Here is a 27,362-nt window from a genome sequence, read left to right as displayed (position 1 = left end):
CCTCACCCTCGCTGTAGACCCCATCCCTCACCCCTCACCCTCGCTGTAGACCCCATCCCTCACCCCTCACCCTCGCTGTAGACCCCATCCCTCACCCCTCACCCTCACTGTAGACCCCATCCCTCACCCCTCACCCTCACTGTAGACCCCATCCCTCCCTCTTCACCCTCACTGTAGACCCCATCCCTCACTCCTCACCCTCGCTGTAGACCCCGTCCCTCACTCCTCACCCTCGCTGTAGACCCCGTTCCTCCCTCCTCACCCTCGCTGTAGATCCCGTCCCTCACTCCTCACCCTCGCTGTAGACCCCGTCCCTCCCTCCTCACCCTCGCTGTATACCCCGTCCCTCACTCCTCACCCTCACTGTAGACCCCATCCCTCCCTCCTCACCCTCACTGTAGACCCCATCCCACCCTCCTCACCCTCACTGTAGACCCCATCCCTCACTCCTCACCCTCACTGTAGACACAAGCACTGGCCCTACGCCGTCCCCAGGACCAGTGACAGAGGGAAGCCCCTCCACCTCTGGATCCAGAGAACCTGCCACATCCCGGGCACGAGCTTGCTGGCTCGTTTCCAGCTCGACACCCTCACCCCCTTCCTGCAAAGAACACTGGGAGAGTCCCCTCCCTCATCACCCCTTGGGACACATTCCCTCGTGGAGTAAACATTTCTCGGTTGGACACTTGGCCTCAATTGGGGCAACAATCTGTGAGACTAGTCCCACTGGTGACCTGGTACCCACGGGTGACCTCGTGTCATGGGGCTTTGACCCTCCCAAGGGAGTACGCGCTCCGAGTGTGCAGTCTCAAACGAAGGCGTCCATTTCCCCACACGGCCTCCTTGTCGTGCTGCCCCAAATTCCGGAGATGTCTCCCAGCTGAGGGCCCCCGTATGACAGGGCTATCCTCCAGCTCTGGGGGGACAAACTCCGCACACATCGTCTTAACTGGGGGTACATCCTCCTCCTCCTCCCAAGGGTCCTGATCCCAGTCTCAGGGGCTACATCCCTCCGCCGTTTCCCTCCTGATCCCCGTCTCGGGATACATCCCTCTGCCGTTTCCCTCCTGATGCCAGTCTCAGGATACATCCCTCTGCCGTTTCCCTCCTGATGCCAGTCTTGGGATACATCCCTCCGCCGTTTCAGGCTGCAGATGTGCTGAGACACACTGACCCTCCATTACAGAGGCATCCTCAGCCTCCAGCACCACCTCCCCCTCCCCCAACTTCCCCAGGCTCCTGCTGGAGTTTGGGAGCCACGGGACCCTCCGGGCTCTGTTCAACAGCAGCAACCCGCTCCCTCTCTGGGGGAGAAGCCTTCAGATGCTTCCTCTACTTCTTCACCTTCCTGCCCACCACCTGAACCCACCCGGCCCATGTCCAACCACCACTCCCACAGCCGGTGGCGCAGGGGGAGGAGGGACAGCCGGAGGGGTAGCCAGCAGAGGAAGGCCCAGCGGTATCACCCTGTGCCTCCGAGGCAGAGTTGGCAGCCTGATCCCTTGGGCAATTGTTCCGAATGTGCCCAGACTCCTTACATGCATGGTGCCTCGGGTGACCCGTAGCCCACGGGATGGTGTAGTAATGCCCCTCAAAGTTAACCTGAAGTCACCCCTTGGCATCCCCACCCCGCTCCACCTGCATAAACAGACAGAATATGTGCTCGTAAACCCGCGGGGATGCCCTGGACCATATCGGGGTTATTTTCGAACGCATCTCACCGATGGAGTGCAGATAAGGGAGTGGGGCCTTGTCAGGGAGATGGGGGTGGGCGTCAGAGAGGATTACCAACTGCACAGGGCCCAGCACCAGCTCCACCTGCATATAAGCCCTCCCCACCTTTAACCCCCCGACTCAGGGCCAAAAACACACCCCTCGGTGATGTCAGTACCGCCCCTCCCACAGTGTGACCCTCCCTCAGTACCACCCCTCCCACAGTGACCCTCCCTCAGTACCACCCCTCCCACAGTGTGACTCTCCCTCAGTACCATCCCTCCCACAGTGTGACCCTCCCTCAGTACCAGCCCTCCCACAGTTTGACGCTCCATCGGTACCACCCCTCCCACAGTGTGACCCTCCCTCGGTACCACCCCTCCCACAGTGTGACTCTCCCTCGGTACTGCCCCTCCCACAGTGTGACCCTCCCTCGGTACCACCCCTCCCACAGTGTGATCCTCCCTCGGTACCACCCCTCCCACAGTGTGACCCCCTGTACCGCCCCTCCCACAGTGTGACCCCCTGTACCGCCCCTCCCATAGTGAGACCCTCCCTTGGTACCACCCCTCCCGCAGTGTGACCCTCCCTCAGTACCACCCCTCCCGCGGTGTGACCCTCCCTCAGTACCACCCCTCCCACAGTGTGACCCTCCCTCGGTACTGCCTCTCCCACAGTGTGACTCTCCCTCGGTACCGCCCCTCCCACAGTGTGACCCTCCCTCGGTACCACCCCTCCCACAGTGTGATCCTCCCTCGGTACCACCCCTCCCACAGTGTGACCTCCTGTACCACCCCTCCCACAGTGTGACCCCCTGTACCGCCCCTCCCATAGTGAGACCCTCCCTCGGTACCACCCCACCCACAGTGTGACCCTCCCTCAGTACCACCCCTCCCGCGGTGTGACCCTCCCTCAGTACCACCCCTCCCACAGTGTGACTCTCCCTCAGTACCATCCCCCCCACAGTGTGAACCTCCCTCGGTACCACCCCTCCCACAGTGTGACCCTCCCTCAGTACCATCCCCCCCACAGTGTGAACCTCCCTCGGTACCACCCCTCCCACAGTGTGACCCTCCCTCGGTCCCACCCCTCCCACAGTGTGACCCTCCCTCAATACCTCCCACAGTGTGACCCTCCCTCAGTACCACCCCTCCCACAGTGTGACCCTCCCTCAGTACCACCCCTCCCACAGTTGTGACCCTCCCTCAGTACCACCCCTCCCACTCCTGTTTCATTTCCCCTCCCATCTCCTCTCCAGGCTGCAACAGGTTGGAGTCCCTGGACCTTTCCATGAACGCACTGGGAAGCCGCGGTCTGCAGCCACTGCTCCACAGCATCCGGCCCACGCTGCTGACCCGACTGGGTCTGGGCTCTGTGACCTCCCACACGCAAGAGAGCCTTCTCCTCGATCCACTCATCACCTATCTGAGTCAGGTCAGTGCCAGCTCGCCGGTGCCTACCGAAAGTACCCGTTTTAGTCAGTCTCTCTCTTCCTCTCTCTATCTCTCCTATCCCTCACTCACTCACTATCTATCTCTCTGTCCCACTTTCTCTCTCTATCTCTCTCTGTTGTTCTATCTATCTCTATCTCTATCTCTCCTCTCTTTACCTCTCCTTTATTTTTATCCTCTCACACACACACTACCACTCTCCCTCTTCTGTTTCTCTCTCTCTATCTCATCGCTCTCTCACTCTCACATTAACAATCTCTCTCTCCCTCTTTCACCAGTGTCTGTCTCACTCACACTCTGTCCCACCCATCCATCTCTCTGTCCCTCTATCAATCCCTACCTCTGCCTCACTCTCTCATTCAATCGCTCTCCCACTTTATATTCCTTTTTCTTTCTCTCTCTCTACCTCTACCCCCTCTCCCACCACAACCCTTCTCCCCTCTACCCGTATCTCCCCATCTCCCCACTCCCCCATCACACTCTCCCCCTCATGCTCCCCTCTCACGCTCTCTCCCCTTCTCACATTCTCCCCCAACACGCTCCTTCCCCTCTCCCATCCCCCTCTCCCCATCCCCCTCTCCCCACACCCACCCCATCTTCCCCTACCCCGTCTCCACCTACCTGCCTTTTCTCCATAACCCTTCATTCCTCTACAATGCAAAAACGTGTCCAACATTGTCTTTCTTCCTTTCTTTATCAATCTTTTTATTAATTTAAAAAAGTACATATATATGAACAAGAGGCAGATTATCTCAGATATCTATATCGATAACAACACATATAAAAAGTAAAATAAACACTATCAAGATCATACATAGTATTAATCTAACAGTATATAATAAAAAATAAGATAATCAATTCTCCTCTTGTCATTTCATCAAAAGAAAAAAAAGATAAAGAAACTTTTATAATATTTATATATATTTTTTATAAACCTACTATTCTCTATAAACAAAAACAAAAAATTTTAAAAAAGAAAAAGGAAAAAAGGGGACTGGGCAGCCCATACTGAGAGTAAAGCAAGAAAAAAGAGAAACTTTCCGATCAAATCCAAAGTTTTGAGAAAGTAACTGGAATGGCAATAAATCAAACCATATGAGAATATTGAATAAAAGGTCGCCAGGTTTCTTCAAATTTAAAGGATGTATCAAATGTCCGACTTCTTATTTTCTCCAAACTTAGACAGGACATAATGGAGGAAAGCCAAAAAAAAAAACAGTAGGTGGATTAGAGTCATTTATAAATGGTTATTGAATTTGCGAAAGCTATCTAACGATAAAATTAAAGGCGCGTGGGAATTGGAATTTCGAGAGTCACTTTCAAATAATCAATGGAGGGAAAAAATTTCATTTGATAAATACCTCATCTATTTGTGCCCGTCATTCCTTGATGCAGTTCAGGGTAGTACATCGGGTACATATGTCAAAGGATAAATTAGCCCGTATTTTTCCCAATATTAATCCTATTTGCAACAGATGTAATACTGAGGTGGCTGCTTTAACTCATACGTTTTGGTCTTGTTTAAGATAGATAATTTTTGGAAAGATGTCTTTAAAACTTTATCAAAAGTTTTTGAATTTGGACCTACAACCGAATTTATTTACAACTATTTTTGGGATCATTCCACTGGAAGCAGGATATGTTCCTGTTCCCGCTCAACGAATGATAGCTTTTATAACTTTATTGGCTAGGAGAGCTGTTTTGCTTAAATGGAAGGACTCTAACTTTATCTTAAATATATTTACTGAAGGAGCCCCCTCTCTCTTCCCCTTTCCCTCTCTCCCACTCCTCCCACCCCTTCTCCTTTGTCAATCTCTCTGTCCCCCTTTCTCTCCTCTGCCCCCTCCCTTCCCCCTTTCTTTCCCCTCCACCCTCCCTCCCCCTCTCCTCTCTCCCCAACCCCTTCTCCCCACCCCCTCCCTCTCCCCCTCTCCTCCCCCTCCCCCTCTCCTCCCCTTTTCCTCCCCTTCTCCCCCACCCCCTCCCTCTCCTCCTCTCCTCTCCATTTCCCCTCATGCTGTCCCCCTCTCCCTTCCCACACTCCCCCTCTCACTCTCTTCCCCTCTCCTCCTCCCTCCCTGTGTCACTCACTCCTCTCTCCATTTCACCTCACTTTTCCAGGCTGCCATTGTCTCTTAAGTTTTCATCCGCACACGTTGTCAGTAAGACGCTCTCTCTTCTCCCAACAGGATGGCTGCATTCTGGCTCATCTCAACCTCTCCAGCAATGCCCTCAACAACGACAGCATCAGGAATCTTGCCAGGTACCTCGTGACGAGCTTCACCCTTTGCAATACAAACCCCAACCACTTGTACCCGCAGTTGGCTGTCTCTACGTCCATCTCTCTCAGAGGGACATCTGTACACTGACCGGTGTCTCTCAGTCCCTCTCACTCAGAGAGAGATCGGTACAATGACCGGTGTCGCTCAGGGGGAGATCTGTACTCTGACTGGTGTCTCTCTGTCCCTCTCACTCAGGGGGAGATCTGTACACTGACCGGTGTCTCTCAGTCCCTCTCACTCAGAGAGAGATCGGTACAATGACCGGTGTCACTCAGGGGGACATCTGTACACTGACCGGTGTCACCCAGGGGGAGATCTGTACACTGACCGGTGTCTCTCAGTCCCTCTCACTCAGAGAGAGATCGGTACAATGACCGGTGTCACTCAGGGGGACATTTGTACACTGACCGGTGTCACCCAGGGGGAGATCTGTACACTGACCGGTGTCTCTCAGTCCCTCTCACTCAGAGAGAGATCGGTACAATGACCGGTGTCACTCAGGGGGACATCTGTACACTGACCGGTGTCACCCAGGGGGAGATCTGTACACTGACCGGTGTCACCCAGGGGGAGATCGGTACAATGATCGGTGTCTCTCAGTCCCTCTCACTCAGAGATCGGTACAATGACCGGTGTCACTCAGGGGGACATTTGTACACTGACCGGTGTCTCTCAGTCCCTCTCACTCAGAGAGAGATCGGTACACTGACCGGTGTCACTCAGGGGGAGATCTGTACACTGACCGGTGTCTCTCTGTCCCTCTCACTCAGAGAGGGATCGGTACACTGACCGGTGTCACTCAGGGGGAGATCTGTACACTGACCGGTGCCTCTCAGTCCCTCTCACTCAGGGGGAGATCGGTACAATGACCGGTGTCACTCAGGGGGAGATCTGTACACTGACCGGTGTCTCTCAGTCCCTCTCACTCAGAGAGAGATCGGTACAATGACCGGTGTCACTCGGTCCTGCTCGCTCCCCCTCCTCCTCTGCCTCCCCATCATCCCCCTCCCCCCTCCCTCACACCCCCTCTCCCCTCAGCCCCCTCCCCTCACCCCTCTCCTCCCCATTTCCCTCCTCCACTTCCTCTCCCTCCCCTCTCCACATCCCAACTCCCACCTCCCTCTCCCCCTTCCCCACTCCCCTATCCCCTCTCCCCCCTCCATGCTTCCTCCTCTGTTCCGTCCCACTCTTCCCACTCCCCTATCCCCCTCCCACTCTCCCCACTCCCTCTCCCTGGAGGTTCTGCACTCTGGGTTGTTTGGTTCTCTCGAAATGGTGGTGCTGTGGGCCGGACTAATCTGATAGGTCACCCTCCCATTCCCCACTAGGTGCCTACCCTCTCTCCCATCGTTGGCATCCCTGGACCTTTCCCAAAACCCTGGCATCAGTCTGCCCGGTCTGCAGATCCTTCTGGATGCCCTGGACAAGAGGACATCATGCCTGGATCTCCTGGATTTGTCAGGTGAGTGGGAACAAGGAGTCAATCTCTCTGTGAGGTGACGGGTGGGGACGTTCATCACTTGACGCCCACAGTCAGTGGGTCATGGAGCACACGGCAGTCTGGACTCCAAATGACGGGAGGTCAGTGAGTGTCCCTCCAGGGTGAGGCGGGAGGTCAGTGAGTGTCCCTCCGGGCTGAGGCGGGAGGTCAGTGAGCGTCCCTCCGGGCTGAGGCGGGAGGCCCCCAAGTTTCCCTCCGGGCTGAGGCGGGAGACCCCCGAGCGTCCCTCCGGGCTGAGGCGGGAGGCCCCCGAGTTTCCCTTCGGGCTGAGGCGGGAGGCCGCCGAGCGTCCCTCCGGGCTGAGGCGGGAGGCCCCCAAGCGTCCCTCCGGGCTGAGGCGGGAGGCCCCCGAGCGTCCCTCCGGGCTGAGGCGGGAGGCCCCCGAGCGTCCCTCCGGGCTGAGGCGGGAGGGCACCGAGTGTCCCTCTGGGCTGAGGCGGGAGGATTTCCTAAGGAGAGGGGGTTCTTTCATACCTGGAGACGTTAACCCTTGCTACAGATTTGGGGAATTTTTCGCTGGAGGGTTACAGGCCTGGATCAGAATGAAAATATGTCAGGTTTCAAATCACGGACATGTTTTCCAGCCACTGAAGGTAGAAACAAAAACGATGAATCACAATCAGAAATACTTGAGCATTGAATTCAGTGAGTAGTGCAACATGGAGCAAACTCTAGTGAGGGAGAGTTTACAGCTTCAATGTCCATTTAGGAATTGGGTGGCAGAGGGGAAAAAACTGTTCCTGAATCACTGAGTGTGTATCTTCAGGCTTCTGTACCTCCTTCCTGATTGTAGCAGTGAGAAGAGGGTGTATCCTAGGTGATGGGGTCCTTAATGATTCATGCCGACTTTTTGAGGTGTCAGTTACTGAAGATGTCCTCGATACTGTTGACTCTCCACACTCCCTACCGGACAGTGTCCCTTCACACTCCCTACCCCACAACGTCCCTCCGCACTCCCTACCCCACACCATCCCTCCGCACTCCCCACCCCACACCGTCCCTCCGCACTCCCCACCCCACACCGTCCCTCCACACTCCCTACCCCACACCATCCCACCACACTCCTCACCCCACACCGTCCCTCCACACTCCCTACCCCACACCTTCCTACCCCACACCGTCCCTCTGCACTCCCTACCCCACACCATCCCTCCACACTCCCTACCGGACACCGTCCCTCCACACTCCCCACCCCACACCGTCCCTCCACACTCCCTACCCCACACCATTCCAAACACACTCCCACCCCACACCGTCCCTCCGCACTCCCACGCCACACTGTTCCTCCCTACCCCACACCGTCCCTCCGCACTCCCCACCCCACACCGTCCCTCCACACTCCCCACCCCACACCGTCCCTCCACACTCCCAACCCCACACCGTCCCTCCGCACTCCCCTCCCCACACCCCTCCAAACACACTCCCACTCCACACCGTCCCTCCGCACTCCCTACCCCACACCTTCCTACCCCACACCGTCCCTCTGCACTCCCTACCCCACACCGTCCCTCCACACTCCCTACCGGACACCGTCCCTCCACACTCCCCACCCCACACCGTCCCTCCACACTCCCTACCCCACACCATTCCAAACACACTCCCACCCCACACCGTCCCTCCGCACTCCCACGCCACACTGTTCCTCCCTACCCCACACCGTCCCTCCGCACTCCCCACCCCACACCGTCCCTCCACACTCCCCACCCCACACCGTCCCTCCACACTCCCAACCCCACACCGTCCCTCCGCACTCCCCTCCCCACACCCCTCCAAATACACTCCCACCCCACACCGTCCCTCCACACTCCCCACCCCGTCCCTCCACACTCCCTACCCCACACCGTCCCTCCGCACTCCCCACCCCACACCATTCCAAACACACTCCCACCCCACACCGTCCCTCCACACTCCCTACCCCACACCATTCCAAACACACTCCCACTCCACACCATTCCAAACACACTCCCACCCCACACCGTCCCTCCACACTCCCCACCCCACACCATCCCTCCCCACTCCCCACACCGTCCCTCTGCACTCCCTACCAGACACCGTCCCTCCGCACTCCCCACCCCACACTGTCCCTCCACACTCCCCACCCCACACCGTTCCTCCACACTCCCTACCCCACACCTCCCCACCCCACACCATCCCTCCCCACTCCCCACCCCACACCGTCCCTCCGCACTCCCACCCCACACCGTCCCTCCGCACTCCCCACCCCACACCGTCCCTCCGCTCTCTACCCCACACCGTCCCTCCGCACTCCCCACCCCACTCCGTCCCTCCGCACTCCCTACCCCACACCTCCCCACCCCACACCGTTTCTCCACACTCCCTACTGGATGGTGATACAAGCAAGCCTTGTTGACTGTTTATAAATGTAGTCGGGCTATCGACATGCATCCTGTCAGGCTGTTTCACAAGTGGAAGTAATGCATTTGACTTGTTGTCTTCATATATATCTGGCAAATACAGCTGATCTTTACATAATGTTCATTTTTAAATCTGAGAGGCGTAGCTTTAGATTTAAAAGGCAGAGGTTCAAGGAGATGAGAGGGGCAAGTTTAAAGTCATTGACTGTACTCAGAGATTTCCACTCTCCAGCCCAGCAACACACCTTTTTAACAGCAGCCTATCATAGGGCAACTGCGATGACCAATTAACCTTGAACTGTGCGAGCACCCAGAGGTTCCCCACACATTTCACGGAGAGAACACACAGGCCTTTCAGAGAGGGCGCTGGCGTTGAACTCTGAACTGCGGAGAGCCCCAGGCTGTAATCGTGAGCCACTAACTGGTTCTTTACACAGTGAGTGACGGGTGCCTGGGATAGGCTGCCCGAGGTGTTGTTGGAAGCAGAGACCATCGAGGTGTACGAGAAGCTCTTAGAAATGTGAGCATGCAGAGAAGTGGTACCTGTGTCAAGAACAGGCAGAAGGCATTGCCTTTAATTTGGTGTTGTGTTTGGCACCAACATGATGGGCCAAAGGGCCAGTTCCTGAGCTGTCATGTTCTGGAAGTTGTAGTAACCATTTCAATGCCACTGCCCTGCTCTGAAGGAGGCCTTTAGAATGTAGAGCCATACAGCACACAGTGTTGTGCCAAACCAATTCAATCAGTCATCCAGTGGCCAAATTAAACTGAACTCCCCTGCCTGCATAATGTCCACATCTCTCCCTTTAAACTAAACCTTGTATAATGTCCACATCCCTCCCATTAAACTAAACGCTGTATAATGTCCACATCCTTCCCTTTAAACTAAACCTTGTATAATGTCCACATCTCTCCCTTTAAACTAAACCTTGTATAATGTCCAAATCCCTCCCTTTAAACTAAACCCTGCATAATGTCCACATCCTTCCCATTAGTCACATCCTCAAAAAATTCAATCAGGCTCGTAAGGCACGACCTGCCCTTGACAAAGCCATGCTGACTATTCCTAATCATATTATACCTCTCCAAATGTTCATAAATCCTGCCTCTCAGGATCTTCTCCATCAACTTACCAACCACTGAAGTAAGACTCACTGGTCTATAATTTCCTGGGCTATCTCAACTCCCTTTCTTGAATAAGGGAACAACATCCGCAACCCTCTAATCATCCGGAACCTCTCCCGTCCCCATTGATGATTTAAAGATCATCGCCAGAGGCTCAGCAATCTCCTCCCTCGCCTCCCACAGTAGCATGGGGTACATCTCATCTGGTCTCGCCGACTTATCCAACTTGATGCTTTCCAAAAGCTCCAGCACATCCTCTTTCTTAATATCTACATGTTCAAGCTTTTCAGTCTGCTGCAAGTCATCCCTACAATCGCCAAGATCCTTTTCCATGGTGAATATTGAAGCAAAGTATTCATTAAGTACCTCTGCTATTTCCTCCAGTTCCATACACACTTTCCCACTGTCACACTTGATAGGTCCTGTTCCTTCACGTCTTATCCTCTTGCTCTTCACATACTTGTAGAATGCCATGGGGTTTTCCTTAATCCTGCCCGCCAAGGCCTTCTCATGGCTCCTTCTGGCTCTCCTAATTTCTTTCTTAAGCTCCTTCCTGTTAGCCTTATAATCTTCTAGATCTCTAACATTACCTAGCTCTCTGAACCTTTTGTAAGCTTTTGTTTTCTTCTTGACTAGATTTACTATAGCCTTTGTACACCAGGGTTCCTGTACCCTACCATAACTTCCCTGTCCCATTGGAACGTACCTAAGCAGAACTCCACACAAATATCATAGAACATAGAATAGTGCAGCACAGTCCAGGCCCTTTGGCCCACAATGTTGTGCCAACCCTTGAACCCTGCCTCCCATATAACCCCCCACCTTAAATTCCTCCATATACCTGTCGATTAGTCTCTTAAACTTCACTAGTGTATCTGCCTCCACCACTGACTCAGGCAGTGCATTCCACGCACCAACCACTCTCTGAGTAAAAAACCTTCCTCTAATATCACCCTTGAACTTCCCACCCCTTACCTTAAAGCCATGTCCTCTTGTATTGAGCAGTGGTGCTCTGGGGAAGAGGCGCTGGCTATCCACTCTATCTATTCCTCTTATTACCTTGTACACCTCTATCATGTCTCCTCTCATCCTCCTTCTCCCCAAAGAGTAAAGCCCTACCTCCCTTAATCTCTGATCATAATGCATACTCTCCAAACCAGGCAGCATCCTGGTAAATCTCCTCTGTACCCTTTCCAATGCATCCACATCCTTCCTATAGTGAGGAGACCAGAACTGGACACAGTACTCCAAGTGTGGCCTAACCAGAGTTTTATAGAGCTGCATCATTACATCGCAACTCTTAAACTCTATCCTTTGACTTATGAAAGCTAACACCCCATAAGCTTTCTTAACTACCCTATCCACCTGTGAGGCAACTTTCAGGGGTCTGTGGACATGTACCCCCAGATCCCCCTGCTCCTCCACACTACCAAGTATCCTGCCATTTACTTTGTACTCTGCCTTGGAGTTTGTCCTTCCAAAGTGTACCACCTCACACTTCTCCGGGTTGAACTCCATCTGCCACTTCTCAGCCCACTTCTGCATCCTATCAATGTCCCTCTGCAATCTTCGACAATTCTCTTTCTTTTTCAATCTTTTTATTAATTTCAAAATATAGAAACAAAACATAGCAATAATACAGATAATATGAGATGTATTGTTACATATAAAAAAATAGTAATTGCAAAACCAAATAGTGGAAATTACCAAAACTCCCATACATGTAGAACTGATCACGGATTATATAAAGCAAAAAAAAAGGAAAAAGACAAAAAAAAAAGAAAAAACCCATCCCAAAAGAAAAAAAAAACAACTAAACTAAACTAAAAGACTTGGGCAAAACTAACAACTTAAAAATGGAAAAGAAGAAAACCTCAGCGTCGACGCCTCCACTCCCCTCCAACAACGGTACAGAGAAATAAAACCAGTTTGGAAATGATCAAATTACATCAAATGAAAATGCTGAATAAATGGCCTCCAAATTTTTTCAAACTTAATAGAAGGGTCATAAACTGCACTTCTAATTTTCTCCAAATTCAGACACACCATAGTTTGTGAAAACCAATGAAATACTGTAGGAGGGTTGATCTCTTTCCAATTCAACAAGATGGACCTTCTAGCTATTAAAGTAAGAAATGCAATCATCCTTCGTGATGAAGAGGTTAAATTATTTGAGTCTATCATTGGTAGTCCAAAGATAGCAGTAATTGGATGAGGTTGTAAGTCTATATTTAGGACCGTTGAAATAATATCAAAAATATCTTTCCAATATTTCTCCAACAAGGGACATGACCAAAACATGTGAGTTAAAGAAGCAATCTCAGACTGGCATCTGTCACATATTGGATTAATATAAGAGTAATAACGAGATAGTTTATCTTTGGACATATGAGCCCTGTGAACTACTTTAAACTGTATCAACCTATGCTTAGCACATACAGAGGATGAATTCACCAACTGAAGAATTTTTTCCCATTTTTCAGTTGGTATATTAATCTCAAGTTCTCTTTCCCAGTCAGCTTTAATTTTATTAGAGGCATCAGGACATAAATTCATAATTATATTATATACAATTGCTATTACACCTTTCTGAGAAAGATTTAAGTCTAAGATTTTTTCCAAAGTGTCCATTGGATATGGGTGTGGAAAATTAGGAAAGACAGTAATTAAAAAGTTTCTAATCTGTAAATATCTAAAAAAGTGAGATCTGGGTAAGTTATATTTATTAGAGAGTTGATCAAAAGACATAAAACAGTTATCCAAGAATAAATCACGAAAAGATATTATACCTTTGGTTTTCCAATCAAAGTAAGCTTGATCCATCATGGAAGGTTGAAAAAGAAAATTTGATATAATGGGACTTGCTAGAATGAATTGATTAAACCCAAAAAATCTTCAGAATTGAAACCATATACGTAAAGTATGTTTAACTATTGGATTATTCATTTGTTTATATGATTTAAAAGAAGTAAAAGGAAGTAAAGTTCCTAAAACCGAACCCAAGGAAAGCCCTTGTAATGAATTAGATTCAAGATTTACCCAATGAGGGTTTAAAGATGCGTCCAAATCTTGTAGCCAAAATTTTAAGTATCGAATATTAATTGCCCAATAATAGAATCTAAAATTTGGGAGGGCAAGTCCCCCCTCCTTCTTGAATTTCTGTAAATATCTCTTACCTAACCTAGGATTTTTATTCTGCCAAATATATGAGGAAATTTTTGAATCTACGTTATCAAAAAAAGATTTTGGGATAAAAATTGGAACCGATTGAAATATATACAAAAATTTAGGCAAAATGATCATCTTAATAGCATTAATCCGACCAATCAAAGACAAAGAGATTGGGGACCATTTGGTAAATAAAAGTTTAATCTGATCAATTAAAGGTAAAAAATTAGCTTTAAATAAATCTTTATATTTTTTGGTAATTGTTATCCCTAAGTATATAAATGAATCAGTAACCAATTTAAATGGTAAACGTCCATAAATAGGTACATGCTTATTTAAAGGGAATAATTCACTCTTACTAAGATTCAATTTGTAACCAGAAAAGTTACTAAATTGAGCTAACAGATCTAAGATAGCAGGAATTGACTTCTCCGGGTTAGAGATATATAACAACAAATCATCTGCATATAATGATAGTTTATGTATTTCATTTCCACGGATAATACCAACAATATTTGGCGAGTCACGGATAGCAATTGCTAAAGGTTCAAGAGCAATATTAAATAGTAAAGGACTAAGAGGGCAACCTTGCCTAGTACCGCGAAAAAGACGAAAAAAAGGAGATCTATAATTATTTGTACAGACCGAGGCTACCGGGGAGTAATATAACAATTTAATCCAAGATGTAAATGTCAAATTAAAATTAAATTTCTCAAGAACATTAAATAAATAAGGCCATTCAACTCTGTCAAAGGCTTTCTCAGCATCTAATGAGATAATACATTCTGGGGTAGTAAGTGAGGGGGTATAAACAATATTCATTAACCTCCTAATATTAAAAGATGAATAGCGATTTTTAATGAATCCGGTTTGATCCATGGAAATAATTTGAGGTAACACCTTCTCCAGTCTAGTAGCTAGAATTTTTGAAAAAATTTTTGAATCTACATTCAGAAGAGATATCGGTCTGTAGGATGCACAATCCGTAGGATCTTTATTCTTTTTAAGAATTAAAGAAATAGAGGCTTCATAAAATGATTGTGGTAATTTACCTAAACTAATTGCTTCCTTAAATATTCTAGACAACTTAGAAGAAAGAATGGAGGAAAAAAATTTTTTAAATTCCACTGTAAACCCATCGGGACCGGGTGCTTTACCAGAATTTAATGATGAGATTGCAGTTATTATTTCTTCCTCTGAAATGGAAGTTTCTAATGATAGGCAATCTTCGGGAGATAGTTTCAGAAAACTCAATTTACTTAAAAAATCATGCATGAAATTAGAATCATGAGGAAAATCAGAATGATATAAAGAGGTATAAAATTCTTGAAAGGTTTGGTTTATCCCAACATGATCAACTGTGAAAGTATCATCCTGTTTGCGGATCTTAGTAATTTGACGTTTAACCGAATCAAATTTCAATTGGTTAGCCAGTAATTTACCCGATTTATCACTATGAATATAAAAATCACTTCTAGTTCTCATTAATTGATTTTCAATCAAGGATGTTAATAATAAGCAATGTTCCAATTGGAGTTCAACTCTGTGTTTGTACAGCTCCTTGCTAGGAGAAATAGCATATTTTTTTATCAACTTCTTTAATTTTATCAACCAGTAGAAGTATTTCATTGTTAATATGTCTTTTCAAACCGGCCAAATAGGAAATAATCTGACCACGGATATAAGCTTTAAAGGCGTCCCAAACAGTTCCGTTGGAAACTTCATCCGTAGTATTAGTTGAAAAGAAGAAATCAATCTGCTCCTTTATAAATTTGACAAAGTCCTGATCTTGAAGCAAAATAGGGTTAAATCGCCATTGTCTGGTAGTACAAAAGGTATGCATTAACTTGATGGAGTTTCAATGGAGCATGATCTGAAATAGCAATAATGTCATAATTACAATCAACTACATATGGAATCAAACGAGAGTCAATCAGGAAATAATCAATTCGGGAAAAAGAACGGTGAACATGTGAAAAAAAGGAGAATTCCTTATCATTTGGATGTAGAAATCTCCAAATTTCTGAAATCCCAGCATCCAACATAAAAGAGTTGATAATAGTAGCCGACTTATTCGGTAAAGCCGGACTACTTGTGGATCTATCCAACATGGGATTCAAACATAAATTAAAATCACCGCCCATTATCAACATACACTCGTTTAAATTAGGAAGGGAAGTAAGTAAATGTTTAAAGAATTCAGGATAATCCACATTCAGAGCGTAAACATTAACCATAGCGACCTTTTTATTAAAAAGTACCCCTGTAATTAACAGAAATCTGCCATTAGGATCTGAAATGATGTCTTGATGAATGAATGTAATTGAGGGATCAATAAAAATTGAAACGCCTTTAATTTTGGCTTGAGCATTTGAGTGGTATTGTTGGTCTTTCCAAAACTTAAAGAAGCGTTGACTGTCCTCTTTCTTTACATGAGTCTCTTGAGCAAAGATAATATGAGCATTCAGTCTTTGGAATATTTTGAAAATCTTTTTCCGTTTTATTGGATGGTTTAAACCATTTGTATTCCAAGAGACAAAATTAATAGAATGAGCCATAACTAAAAATTAACCCTTTGGTGAGTAAGGGGTTAACCATAATGTGAGCTCATGAAATCGGAAGAGGAATACATGATTAGAGAGGAACCGGAAATCTCGACACTGGGGACATCTTTGTAGTTCTGAATCAGCCCAATAGAAAAAATTAAAAAAGAAAAAGACCACCCCCTCCCCCAACCCCAAATAGAAACCCGAACTGAGCCAGAGAAGGCTGAAGAAAGCGCTAACTAATACTAACTTTAACCCCATTTCTGCAGGGGGCAACTCCAAAAATATATGTTAGATAAGTGACCTCCCAAAGACTAATATGTGAAAAATAAACAGTATTGTAAATTAGTCTCCATAGTAAAAATTACTAAAATATATAAAATAAAAGAAACCAGTATCAGTGCATATAATTAGTTAATTATAAACGAGTAAATAAAAAAAACGCTTCCAAAATAAGAAAAATGGATTATGGGAAGAAGCATAAGAACATGGCGTCTCGAAAAAAAAATAAAAATTATAGAAAAAGAAAGACAAGTCGCCATTTTAATTATGCGAAAATCAAAAATAGGAAGCATATAACTACAAATGACCGTCAGATCGGATCATTAGTAATAACAAAAAAGGATAGATTAAAACAAAAGGTTAATTAAAGGAAAGTGATGTTATTCACAGAAGATAAATATTCTATATAAGTTATAGAATAATCACTATAGTAAAAAACAAAGAACAAAAATCTTAAACTTATAAAAAACCTTCATCGCACAGTAGTAGAAGGTTTATTTTGAAGAAAAACACCAGAGAGAAAAAAAATTGGTGCTGGAAGCACCCGACACACATTAAGAGAGGGTATCTGTATCAGATGGGAAATTATCATCCAAAAAGCTCCGAGCGGCAGTTGTAGAGTGGAAAACACGACGATTTCCATCGGGAAGAGAGATTCTGAGTCGTGCAGGGTACAATAGTGCCGGTTTGAGATTTTTTTGATAGCATTCCGACATTAAAGGTTTAAAAGTCAGTCGTTCCTTCATCACTTCAGGACTGTAGTCTTGAACTATTCTGAAGGAATGCTGGTGATACTTGATCATCCCTTGTCGACGAGCGATCTGAAGAAGTTGTTCTTTAACATTAACATAATGGAAACGAAGAATAACTGGTCTGGGTTTGGAAACAGCCGCTGCCAACTTTACCTACGGTATACGATGGGCGCGATCGAGTAATGGAGGATCGTTGGGAAAAACTGAACCGAACAAATCCTTTAAAAGTTTAGCAAAGAATATTACAGGATCTCCAACCTCAACATCCTCGGGTAGGCCAATTAAACGTAAATTTTGTCTTCTCAATCGATTCTCAAGATCAATAATTTTGGATTTAAGTTGTTGGAGCTGTTTAGTAGTCGAAGCTAGATTCTTCTCTAAGATCTCAACTTTTGTATCCGTCTTCTGAGATTTAGTAACCAGCTCAGAAATTTTTGCATCGTGTTTTTGAACATCAGCATTCAGGAATTTCAAAGATTCCGTGATTGATTTTAAATCTTTATTAAGGCTTTGACGATGTTGTTCAAATTGAGCAGTTAAACTTTCAGATAATTTTATCCGATGTTGCTCAAACATTTCCTCCAAACACTTCACCATAACTTCGTAAGTTAATTCCGTTGGTTTAGAGTCACCTTTCTTCTTTCCTCCGTTCCCATCAGCGTCTTTCCCATCTTTGGTTTTAGATCTCGTAATTTCTTTAAGCTCAAAAGTTGCGATTGACAAAAGGAAGTCAATTAATCGATAATTCAGAGAGATAAAGTAAGTCTTCTGGTGTACTTAAAGTTGATTAGATCAAGGAGATCATAGGTTAAAAAGGATAACGGGAATGGAGCGAAGTCAGAGAGACGACCTCACTCCATGAGCGCTCCCTGCAGAATCTTCGACAATTCTCTACACTATCCACAACACCACCAACCTTTTTGTCGTATGCGAACTTGCCAACCCACCCTTCTACCCCCACATCCAGGTCGTTAATAAAAATCACGAAAAGTAGAGGTCCCAGAACAGATCCTTGTGGGACACCACTAGTCACAATCCTCCAATCTGACTGTACTCCCCGACCCTCTGCCTTCTGCAGGCGAGCCAATTCTGAATCCACCTGGCCAAACCTCCCTGGATCCCATGCCTTCTGACTTTCTGAATAAGCCTACCTGAATATCCCCTGAATATTTGCCACATTTCTTCCGTAAGTGTCCCTGAGAACATCTGTTCCCAATTTAAGCTTCCAAGTTCCTGCCTGATAGCCTCATAATTCCCCTTACTCCAATTAAACGCTTTTCTAACTTGTCTGTTCCCATCTCTCTCCAATGCTATTGTACAGGAGATAGAATTGTGATCACTATCTCCAAAATGCTGTCCAACTGAGAGATCTGATACCTGACCAGGTTCGTTTACCAATACCAGATCAAGCACCGCCTCTCCTCTTGTAGGCTTATCTACATATTGTGTCAAGAAACCTTCCTAAGTAAACCTAACAAACTCCACCCCATCTAAACCCCTTGCTCTATGGAGATGCCAATCGATATTGGGGAAATTAAAATCTCCCATCAGAACAACTCTGTTATTATTACACCCTTCCAGGATCTGTCTCCCTGTCTGCTCCTCGATATCCCTGTTACTATTGGGCAGCCAATAAAAAACACCCAGTAAAGTTATTGACCCCTTCCCGTTCCTAACCTGTACCCACAGAAACTCCATAGACAATCCCTCCATGACATCCACCTTTTCTGCAGCCGTGACACTATCTCTGATTAACAGTGCCACGGCCCCACCTCTTTTTCCTCCCTCCCTGTCCTTTCCGAAACACCTAAAACTCGGCACTTGAAGTAACCATTCCTGTCCCTGAGCCATCCAAGTCTCTGTAATGGCCACCACATCGTAGCTCCAAGATTCATTTTGAGATTCAGCATTGAACAACAAGCCGTGCTACCCAGCAAGCCAAGCCTAGTCACGGGACAATTTACAACGACCAATTAACCTATCAACCGGTGTATCTCTGGAGTGTGGGAGGAAATCCGTATGTTGAGCAGAAGGAACGTATAAACTTGCTTGCAGAGGATGCCGGAATTGAACTCTGAACTGGGAAGCTCCGAGCTGTAACTGCATCATGCTACCATGGCGATGTGTTTATCCTCGTCTCCCTGCCTGTGATCGGCACCTCACCATATCACCAGCTCTGTCAGAAAAACGGTTCGAAGGACTGTAGATGCTGGAAATCCAAAACAGAAATAGAAAGGGCAAGCAAATGGATTGTATCACAGACACAATGCTGGAGGAACTCGGCAGGTCGGGCAGCATCTGTGGAGAGGAGTAAACAGTCGATGCTTCAGGCTGAGACCCTTCATCAGGAGGTGGATCGCGAAGGTTTCGAGTCAGAATCAGGTTTATTATCAGCAGCATGTGTCATGAAATTTGTTAACTTACCAGCAGTAGTTCCATGCACTACATAATGTAGAAGAAAAAAGTGAAAATAGATAGGTTATGGATCAAATATAAATGCAAACAGGTTTTTCCGACTGAGGTTGGATGAGAGTCCAGCTAGAGGTCATAGGTTAAGGGTGAAAGGTGGAATGATTAAAGGGAACATGAAGGGGAAACCCCTTCACTCAGAGGATGGTGGGAGTGTGGAACGAGCTGCCAGTGGAGGTGCTGGTCATTTGATTTCAAGGCTTAAGAGAAGTTTGGATGGGAGGAGTGTGGAGAAGGTATTGAGAATAGGAGTTGGGATGTTATGTGAGGTTGTATAAGACATTGGTGAGGCCAAATTTGGAGTATTGTGTGCAGTTCTGGTCCCCTAACTATAGGAAGGATATCAGTAAGATTGAAAGTATGCAGAGAAGATTTACTGGGATGTTGCCGGGCCTTCAGAAGTTGAGTAACAGGGAAAGATTGAACAGGGTAGGACTTTATTCCTTGGAGCGTAGAAGAATGAGGGGGAGAGATAAATACGAGAGGACATGGCTTTAGGGTGAAAGGGGTAAGGTTTAGGGGGAACAAGCTGCCATCTGATGTGGTAAATGTGGGCTCACTCTTAAGTTTTAAGAATAAGTTGGATAGATACATGGATAGGAGAGGTCTGGAGGGTTATGGACTGGGTGCAGGTCAATGGGATGAGCGGAATAAAGTTTCGGCACAGACTAGAAGGGCCGAATGACCTGTTTTCTGTGCTGTAGTGTTCTATGGTTCTATATCAGAGCTGTGGTCCAGGTGTGGGTCAATGAGACTCAGCACTGATTAGATGGGCCGAAACTCCTGTTTCCGTCCTGTACTTTTCTCTGACTACGATGCTCTGTACAACACTCACCACCCGGGTCGTCAGTGTCAAGAGGGTAGGACTCCTGACCTCCCCCCAGGACCGCCCGCAGTTTAGGGTTACCGGGTGGGGGGGGGAGGTGGAACTGGGTTTGGGGGGGGATTGACGGTGCAGGAGGAGAGAGGAACTGAAGCAAAGGAACTGTTTTTGCAGGTTGTGCCGTGCAGCAGGAGGACGGCAGCGATGTTACGCAGAGGTGGTATCTGAGGGACCTCCGACTGTGAGCAGCAGATTCTCAAAAACAGAACTAGCACACGATTCACTCCACAACCACATGGGGTAAAGGGCTGGCACCGGGAGAGGCCGTTCAGCCTACAGACAGTATTCTATCTCTGGACCGCATCCTCATCCACCTGCGGGACTGTGGGAGGGGATTAACCTTCTCCGTGACCCAGTTCCTCACTCAGACTGTTCCGTTGATAGAGGAGAGGGGGGAGTAAGGCACCCACAGCCGTTATACCAGGGATCAAAGTGCAGAAACAGGCCCTTCAGCCCACTACATCCCTGCTAACCATCAGATATCCAGCCACACCAACTTCACTGTAATACTAGGGGTTGCTGGGTTAAGGTGAGAGGGGAGATGTCTACACAAAAGGCAATTCAAATGGTGTGTGGAACAAGCTGCCAGAGGAGGTGGTTGAGGGGCTACAATTATAAGCACAACCACTCTCCCCTCGTATCAGATTTGTCCTTCTTCAGCCCTCTCCCTCTTCCACCTATCTCCTGCCAGCTCCTCCCTTCACCTCCCTCCCCACCCACCTTCCCTTCCCCCTCCCTTGGTCTCCCCTACCCCTGGCAGCTCCTCACTTCACCTCCCTCCCCACCCACCTTCCCTTCCCCCTCCCTTGGTCTCCCCTACCCCTGCCAGCTCCTCACTTCACCTCCCTCCCCACCCACCTTCCCTTCCCCCTCCCCTGGTCTCCCCTACCCCCTGCCAGCTCCACCTCCCTCCCCACCCACCTTCCCTTCCCCCTCCCCTGGTCTCCCCTACCCCCTGCCAGCTCCTCACTTCACCTCCCTCCCCACCCACCTTCCCTTCCCCCTCCCTTGGTTTCCCCTACCGCCTGCCAGCTCCTCACTTCACCTCCCTCCCCACCCACCTTCCCTTCCCCCTCCCCTGGTCTCACCTATCTCCTGCCAGCTCCTCACTTCACCTGCCCCCCCACCCACCTTCCCTTCCCCCTCCCCTGGTCTCCCCTACCCCCTGCCAGCTCCTCACTTCACCTCCCTCCCCACCCACCTTCCCTTCCCCCTCCCTTGGTTTCCCCTACCCCCTGCCAGCTCCTCACTTCACCTCCCTCCCCACCCACCTTCCCTTCCCCCTCCCCTGGTCTCACCTATCTCCTGCCAGCTCCTCACTTCACCTGCCCCCCCCCACTCACCTTCTCTTCCCCCTCCCCTGGTCTCCCCTACCCCCTGCCAGCTCCTCACTTCACCTGCCCCCCCACCACCACCCTATTCTGGCATCCTCCCCCTCCCAGTCCTGAAGAAGGGTCTCGGCCCGAAACGTCGACTGTTCATTCATCTCCATGGATGCTGCCTGACCTCAGTTCCTCCGGCATTTAGTGTGGGGCTACGTGACGATGTTTAACAGACACTCGGACGGGTGCACGAATAGGAGAGGATGAGAGGGATATGGGCCAAATGGCACTAGTCCAGGAGGACACCTTGGTCAGGAGGGAGGAGTTGGGCTGAATGGCCAGCATAACTCCATGACATTAATCTGAGTCTCCATAGCTCAGTAGGTACCCTCTCTCTGTCATCTGTCATGTGATTCAACATCCTGTGTGGATATGTCAGTGTTGTGGAGTCTCTCCCACCACCACCCTTCCCATGTTCTAACCTCCGTCTGAAGGGAAAAAATCCCTCTGATCCCCTCTCAAACTCCGACCCTTCACCTTCAACCTCTCTCTCAGGGTAGGACATCTTATGATCTCCCCTGTCTGTGTCCCTCACACTGTTAGGACATAGAACACAGAGGGAGTCTCATCCAGCCAAAGGTGAGGAGTTGCACTTGGTAGCTGAAATGTGAAGAGAGAGTACACTGGCAAGGGCAAGCCCCTCAATAGTGTGGCAACGTATTCTCCGCTGTCCGAGCCTTCCTGAATAGAGCACACCCATTGTACTTGGCCAAATGAGACTTCGGTTACCATGGATCAATTGAGCTGAAGGGTCTCATTCTGTGCCGCAGAAACGGCTGATTCTTGGAGCGCTACTGTGGGAGGGGCACCGAGGGAGAGTCAAACTGTGGGAGGGTGGTACTGAGGGAGGGTCACACTGTGGGAGAGGTGGTCCTGAGGGAGAGTCACACTGTGGGAGGGGTGGTACTGAGGGAGGGTCACACTGTGGGAGAGGTGGTCCTGAGGGAGGGTCACACTGTGGGAGAGGTGGTCCTGAGGGAGGGTCACACTGTGGGAGGGGTGGTACTGAGGGAGGGTCACACTGTGGAGGGTGGTACTGAGGGAGGGTCACACTGTGGGAGAGGTGGTCCTGAGGGAGAGTCACACTGTGGGAGGGGTGGTACTGAGGGAGGGTCACACTGTGGGAGAGGTGGTCCTGAGGGAGGGTCACACTGTGGGAGGGGTGGTACCGAGGGAGGGTCACACCACGGGAGGGGTCACACTGTGGGAGAGGTGGTACTGAGGGAGGGTCACACTGTGGGAGGGGTGGTACCGGGGGGGGGGGGTCACACGGTGGGAGGGGCGGTACCGAGGGAGGGTCACACTGTGGGAGGGGTGGTACCGGGGGGGGGGGGTCACACGGTGGGAGGGGCGGTACCGAGGGAGGGTCACACTGTGGGAGGGGTGGTACCGAGGGAGGGTCACACTGTGGGAGGGAGTACTGAGGGAGAGTCACACTGTGGGAGGGGTGGTACTGAGGGAGAGTCACACTGTGGGAGGGGCGGTACTGAGGGAGGGTCACACTGTGGGAGGGGTCACACTGTGGGAGAGGTGGTACTGAGGGAGGGTCACACTGTGGGAGGGGCGCTGCCGAGGGAGGGTCACACTGTGGGAGGGGCGATACTGAGGAGGGTGCTGTGCTTTTGGGTGGAGGCAGTCTCTCAACCTTTGCTGGATTCCCGTCTCCGCCTCCCATTTGAGACAACATGAATCCATATGAATAATGGGAGCTGCTTCATTTAATCGGTTGCTTGTTAATGGGATCTTGCTGTTCCCAGCCTGGCTGCTGCCTCTCCTGTAATGGCAGCAGTCACTAACCCTAATTCCTGGATCGGGCTCTCAGCCAATCAGCTGCTGCTCCGCAATGCCCCCTGCTGATGGGATGACTCCACACCGCTGTAGGGTCAGTTTGTCTTCTCACTTACAGTCTGCAGACGTTAATGAGCCCTGGCATCTCTGGGCTCCGAGCTGCGGGCCGCTTACTGCAGACCTGTTCATAAATAAAGTCTTAACAGTCACAGAGTGTCTGAAGCCTCGTACTATTATCTTATCCTCTGTAGTACACACACACCATACTACACCAATACATTGTATACACACACAAACCCCATTTCCAGAAAAGTTGGGATATTTTCCAAAATGCAATAAAAACAAAAATCTATGATATGTTAATTCATGTGAACCTTTATTTAACTGACAAAAGTACAAAGAAAAGATTTTCAATAGTTTTACTGACCAACTTAATTGTATTTTGTAAATATACACAAATTTCGAATTTGATGGCTGCAACACACTCAACAAAAGGTGGGACAGAGTTAAAATAAGATTGAAAAGTGCACAGGATACTCGAGTAACACCAGTTTGGAAGATTCCACATTAAGCAGGCTAATTGGTAGCAGGTGAGGTATCATGACTGGGTGTAAAAGTAGCGTCCATCAAAGGCTCAGTCTTTGCAAGCAAGGATGGGTCATGGCTCACTCCTTTGTGCCAAAATTCGTGAGAGAATTGTTAGTCAGTTCAAAAGGAACATTTCTCAACGCAAGATTGCAGCGAACTTAGGTCTTTCAACATCTATAGTACATAATATTGTGAAAAAATTCAGAGACATCTCAGTGCGTAAAGGGCAAGGTCGGAAACCACTGTTGAATGCGTGTGATCTTCGAGCCCTCAGGCGGCACTGCCTAAGAAACCGTCATGCTACTGTGACAATTATAGCCACCTGGGCTCGGGAGTACTTCGGGAAACCATTGTCACTCAACACAGTCCATCGCTGCATCCAGAAATGCAACTTGAGACTGTATTACGCAAGGAGGAAGCCATACATCAACTCTATGCAGAAATGTCAGCGAGTTCTCTGGGCCCGAGCTCATCTCAGATGGACCGAAAGACTGTGGAACCGTGTGCTGTGGTCCGATGAGTCCACATTTCAGCTAGTTTTCAGAAAAAATGGGTGTCGAGTTCTCCGTGCCAAAGATGAAAACAACCATCCAGATTGTTATCAGTGAAAGGTGCAAAGGCCAGCATCTGTGATGGTATGGGGGTGCATCAGTGCCAACGGCATGGGTGAGTTGCATGTATGTGAAGGTACCATTGACTCTGAGGCGTATATTAGGAACTTAGAGGGACATATGTTGCCATCAAGGCGACGTCTCTTCCCGGGACATCCATGCTTATTTCAGCAGGACAATGCCAGACCACATTCTGCACGGGCTACAACAGCGTGGCTTTGTAGACACAGAGTGCGTGTGCTTGACTGGCCTGCTGCCAGTCCAGATCTATCTCCTATTGAAAATGTATGGCGCATCATGAAGAGGAGAATCAGACAACGGAGACCATGGACTGTTGAGCAGCTGAAGTCATTATCAAGCAAGAATGGACAAAATTTCCAATTGCAAATCTACTACAATTAGTATCCTCAGTTCCAAAATGATTAAAAAGTGTTACTAAAAGGAAAGGTGATGTAACACAATGGTAAACATGACTCTGTCCCAACTTTTGTTGAGTGTGTTGCAGCCATCAAATTCGAAATTTGTGTATATTTACAAAATACAATTAAGTTGGTCAGTAAAACTATTGAAAATCTTTTCTTTGTACTTTTGTCGGTTAAATAAAGGTTCACGTGAATTAACATACCACAGATTTTTGTTTTTATTGCATTTTGGAAAATATCCCAACTTTTCTGGAAATGGGATTTGTATATATACACACAAACATGACTATACTGTATGTTGAAGTCCATTTTCTTGCAGATCATAGTGAAAGACGTTTCTTGCGTACTGATCATCCCAATCAGTTCATTTGTTCACTCACTAACTGCTATGTTGTATGGCGTGGGTGGTCATGATCTCATGACTCACCATCAATAGTAACAGGGAGCAATGCAAGCTCAGTCTTCCTGAAGTCCATCACCATCTCCTTTTTCTTACCGATGTTGAGCTGCTAGGTGATTCAGCTTGCACCATTTGACAAAGTCCTCCACCAGGGCCCTGTATTCATCCTCCCATCCCTTTATACACCCACCTGTGGCCGAGTCGTCAGACATGACTCAGTGTTGTATCTAAAGTCCGAGGTGTACGGGGTAAATGGGAGAAATGGAGATGGAATACAGTGTTGGGAAGTGTACAGTCGTGCACTTTGGAACAGACATCTACAGCACAATACAGGTCTTTTGGCCCACAACGTTGTGCCAACCATGCAACCTTCTCTATATGGTGGTTTGCCATCACCCACCTTCTGGGCAGTGTCTTTTCAGGACAGGTAACCCCAGCTATTATCAATACTCTTCAGAGATTGTCTGCCTGGTGTCGGTGGTCACCAGCGCTTGTGATCTGCACCAGCTGCTCCCATGGCTTCACGTGACCCTGATCGTGGTGGGGGGGAGGGGGCTAAGCCAGTGCTACACCTTGCCCATGGTTGACCTCAGCTTGCAGAGGGAAGAACACCCCACACCTTTGCTAGAGACGTACCTCCACCCCAACAACCCTCGTTTCTCTACACAGTTCATTGAGATAGTACACAGTAAAATAATAATAAATATGAGATGATGCCTAACCAGGGCCATAACACAGTAACAGCCATCTCAGTTCAGTTGCCAGAACCTACCCCGGTTCTCCTGATGGTCACATCAGGATCAGCCACTCCACTCCGCACCATGGGCAGGGTAGGTGTCCTGCAGGATATTCAGCGACTGGAAGGGGACACTAGCAGGGATGACGGCAGAGTTTCTGGGAGCAATTCGGAAGGTGCAGGGTAAATATACAAGTATTCGAAAGGCTGCAAGCGTGGCTGACAAGAGAAGTCAAAGGCAAAGAGAGGACGTATACAATAGGGCTTCTTTTCACATTATATGTCAGCGATGTGGATGAAGACTTTGCTGGCTTTGTGGGGAAGTTTGCAGGCGGCACAAAGATACGTAGATGGAGGGGCAGGTAGTATGGGAACTGTACTACCCTGAATCGCAGGGCACTGCAGAGAGTGGTGCAGACAGCCCAGCACATCTCTGGATGTGAACTTTCCTCAGTTCAGGACATTTATAGCAGCAGGCACTGAATAGGATCATCAGGGACTCCAGCCACCACAACCACAAACTATTTCAGCTGCTACCATCTGGCAAACGGTACCGCAGCATTAAAGCCAGGACCAACAGGCTCCGGGACAGCTTCTTTCACCAGGCCATCGGGTTGATCAGTACACATTGATCTGATTGTGCATCAGACTGTACAGATATATATACAAAACTGTTACTATACAAGCTTAGTGTTTGGGCAATATTCCCCACATTCCCCTTCCTTATTCCTTGTACATCGCGATGGAGAAGCAACATAAAGATGTTTACTCCCATGGTTGTAAGAAATAAAGTAGGAAAGGAGCATCCATCATTAGGGACCCGGGCCATGCTCTCTTCTCGCTGCTGCCATCAGGAAGAAGGTACGGGGGCAACGCACACAGAACGCT

General features: G+C 48.4%; 1 protein-coding gene across 3 annotated transcripts in view; it reads left to right on the top strand.

The window, feature by feature from the left end:
- LOC140195635 (tonsoku-like protein) overlaps positions 1-21,861 on the top strand; it is a 158,328-nt gene extending 136,467 nt beyond the window's left edge. The window contains exons 22-25 of one of the 3 annotated variants that reach the window (XM_072254311.1): positions 2,972-3,147; positions 5,354-5,427; positions 6,775-6,908; positions 20,662-21,861. In XM_072254311.1, the coding sequence (XP_072110412.1) occupies positions 2,972-3,147; positions 5,354-5,427; positions 6,775-6,908; positions 20,662-20,732 (455 nt within the window). In that variant the 3' untranslated portion in view covers positions 20,733-21,861. The remainder of the gene's footprint in view (positions 1-2,971; positions 3,148-5,353; positions 5,428-6,774; positions 6,909-20,661) is intronic. The other 2 variants (XM_072254310.1, XM_072254312.1) reach the window with 2 other exon arrangements.
- Positions 21,862-27,362: the final 5,501 nt, after the last annotated feature.

This window comes from Mobula birostris, chromosome 3, assembly GCF_030028105.1.
Source record: "Mobula birostris isolate sMobBir1 chromosome 3, sMobBir1.hap1, whole genome shotgun sequence".
NCBI classification, from domain to species: domain Eukaryota; kingdom Metazoa; phylum Chordata; class Chondrichthyes; order Myliobatiformes; family Myliobatidae; genus Mobula; species Mobula birostris.
Note: the sequence above shows the minus strand (reverse complement) of the source record. Positions and strands in the feature narration are given on the sequence as shown.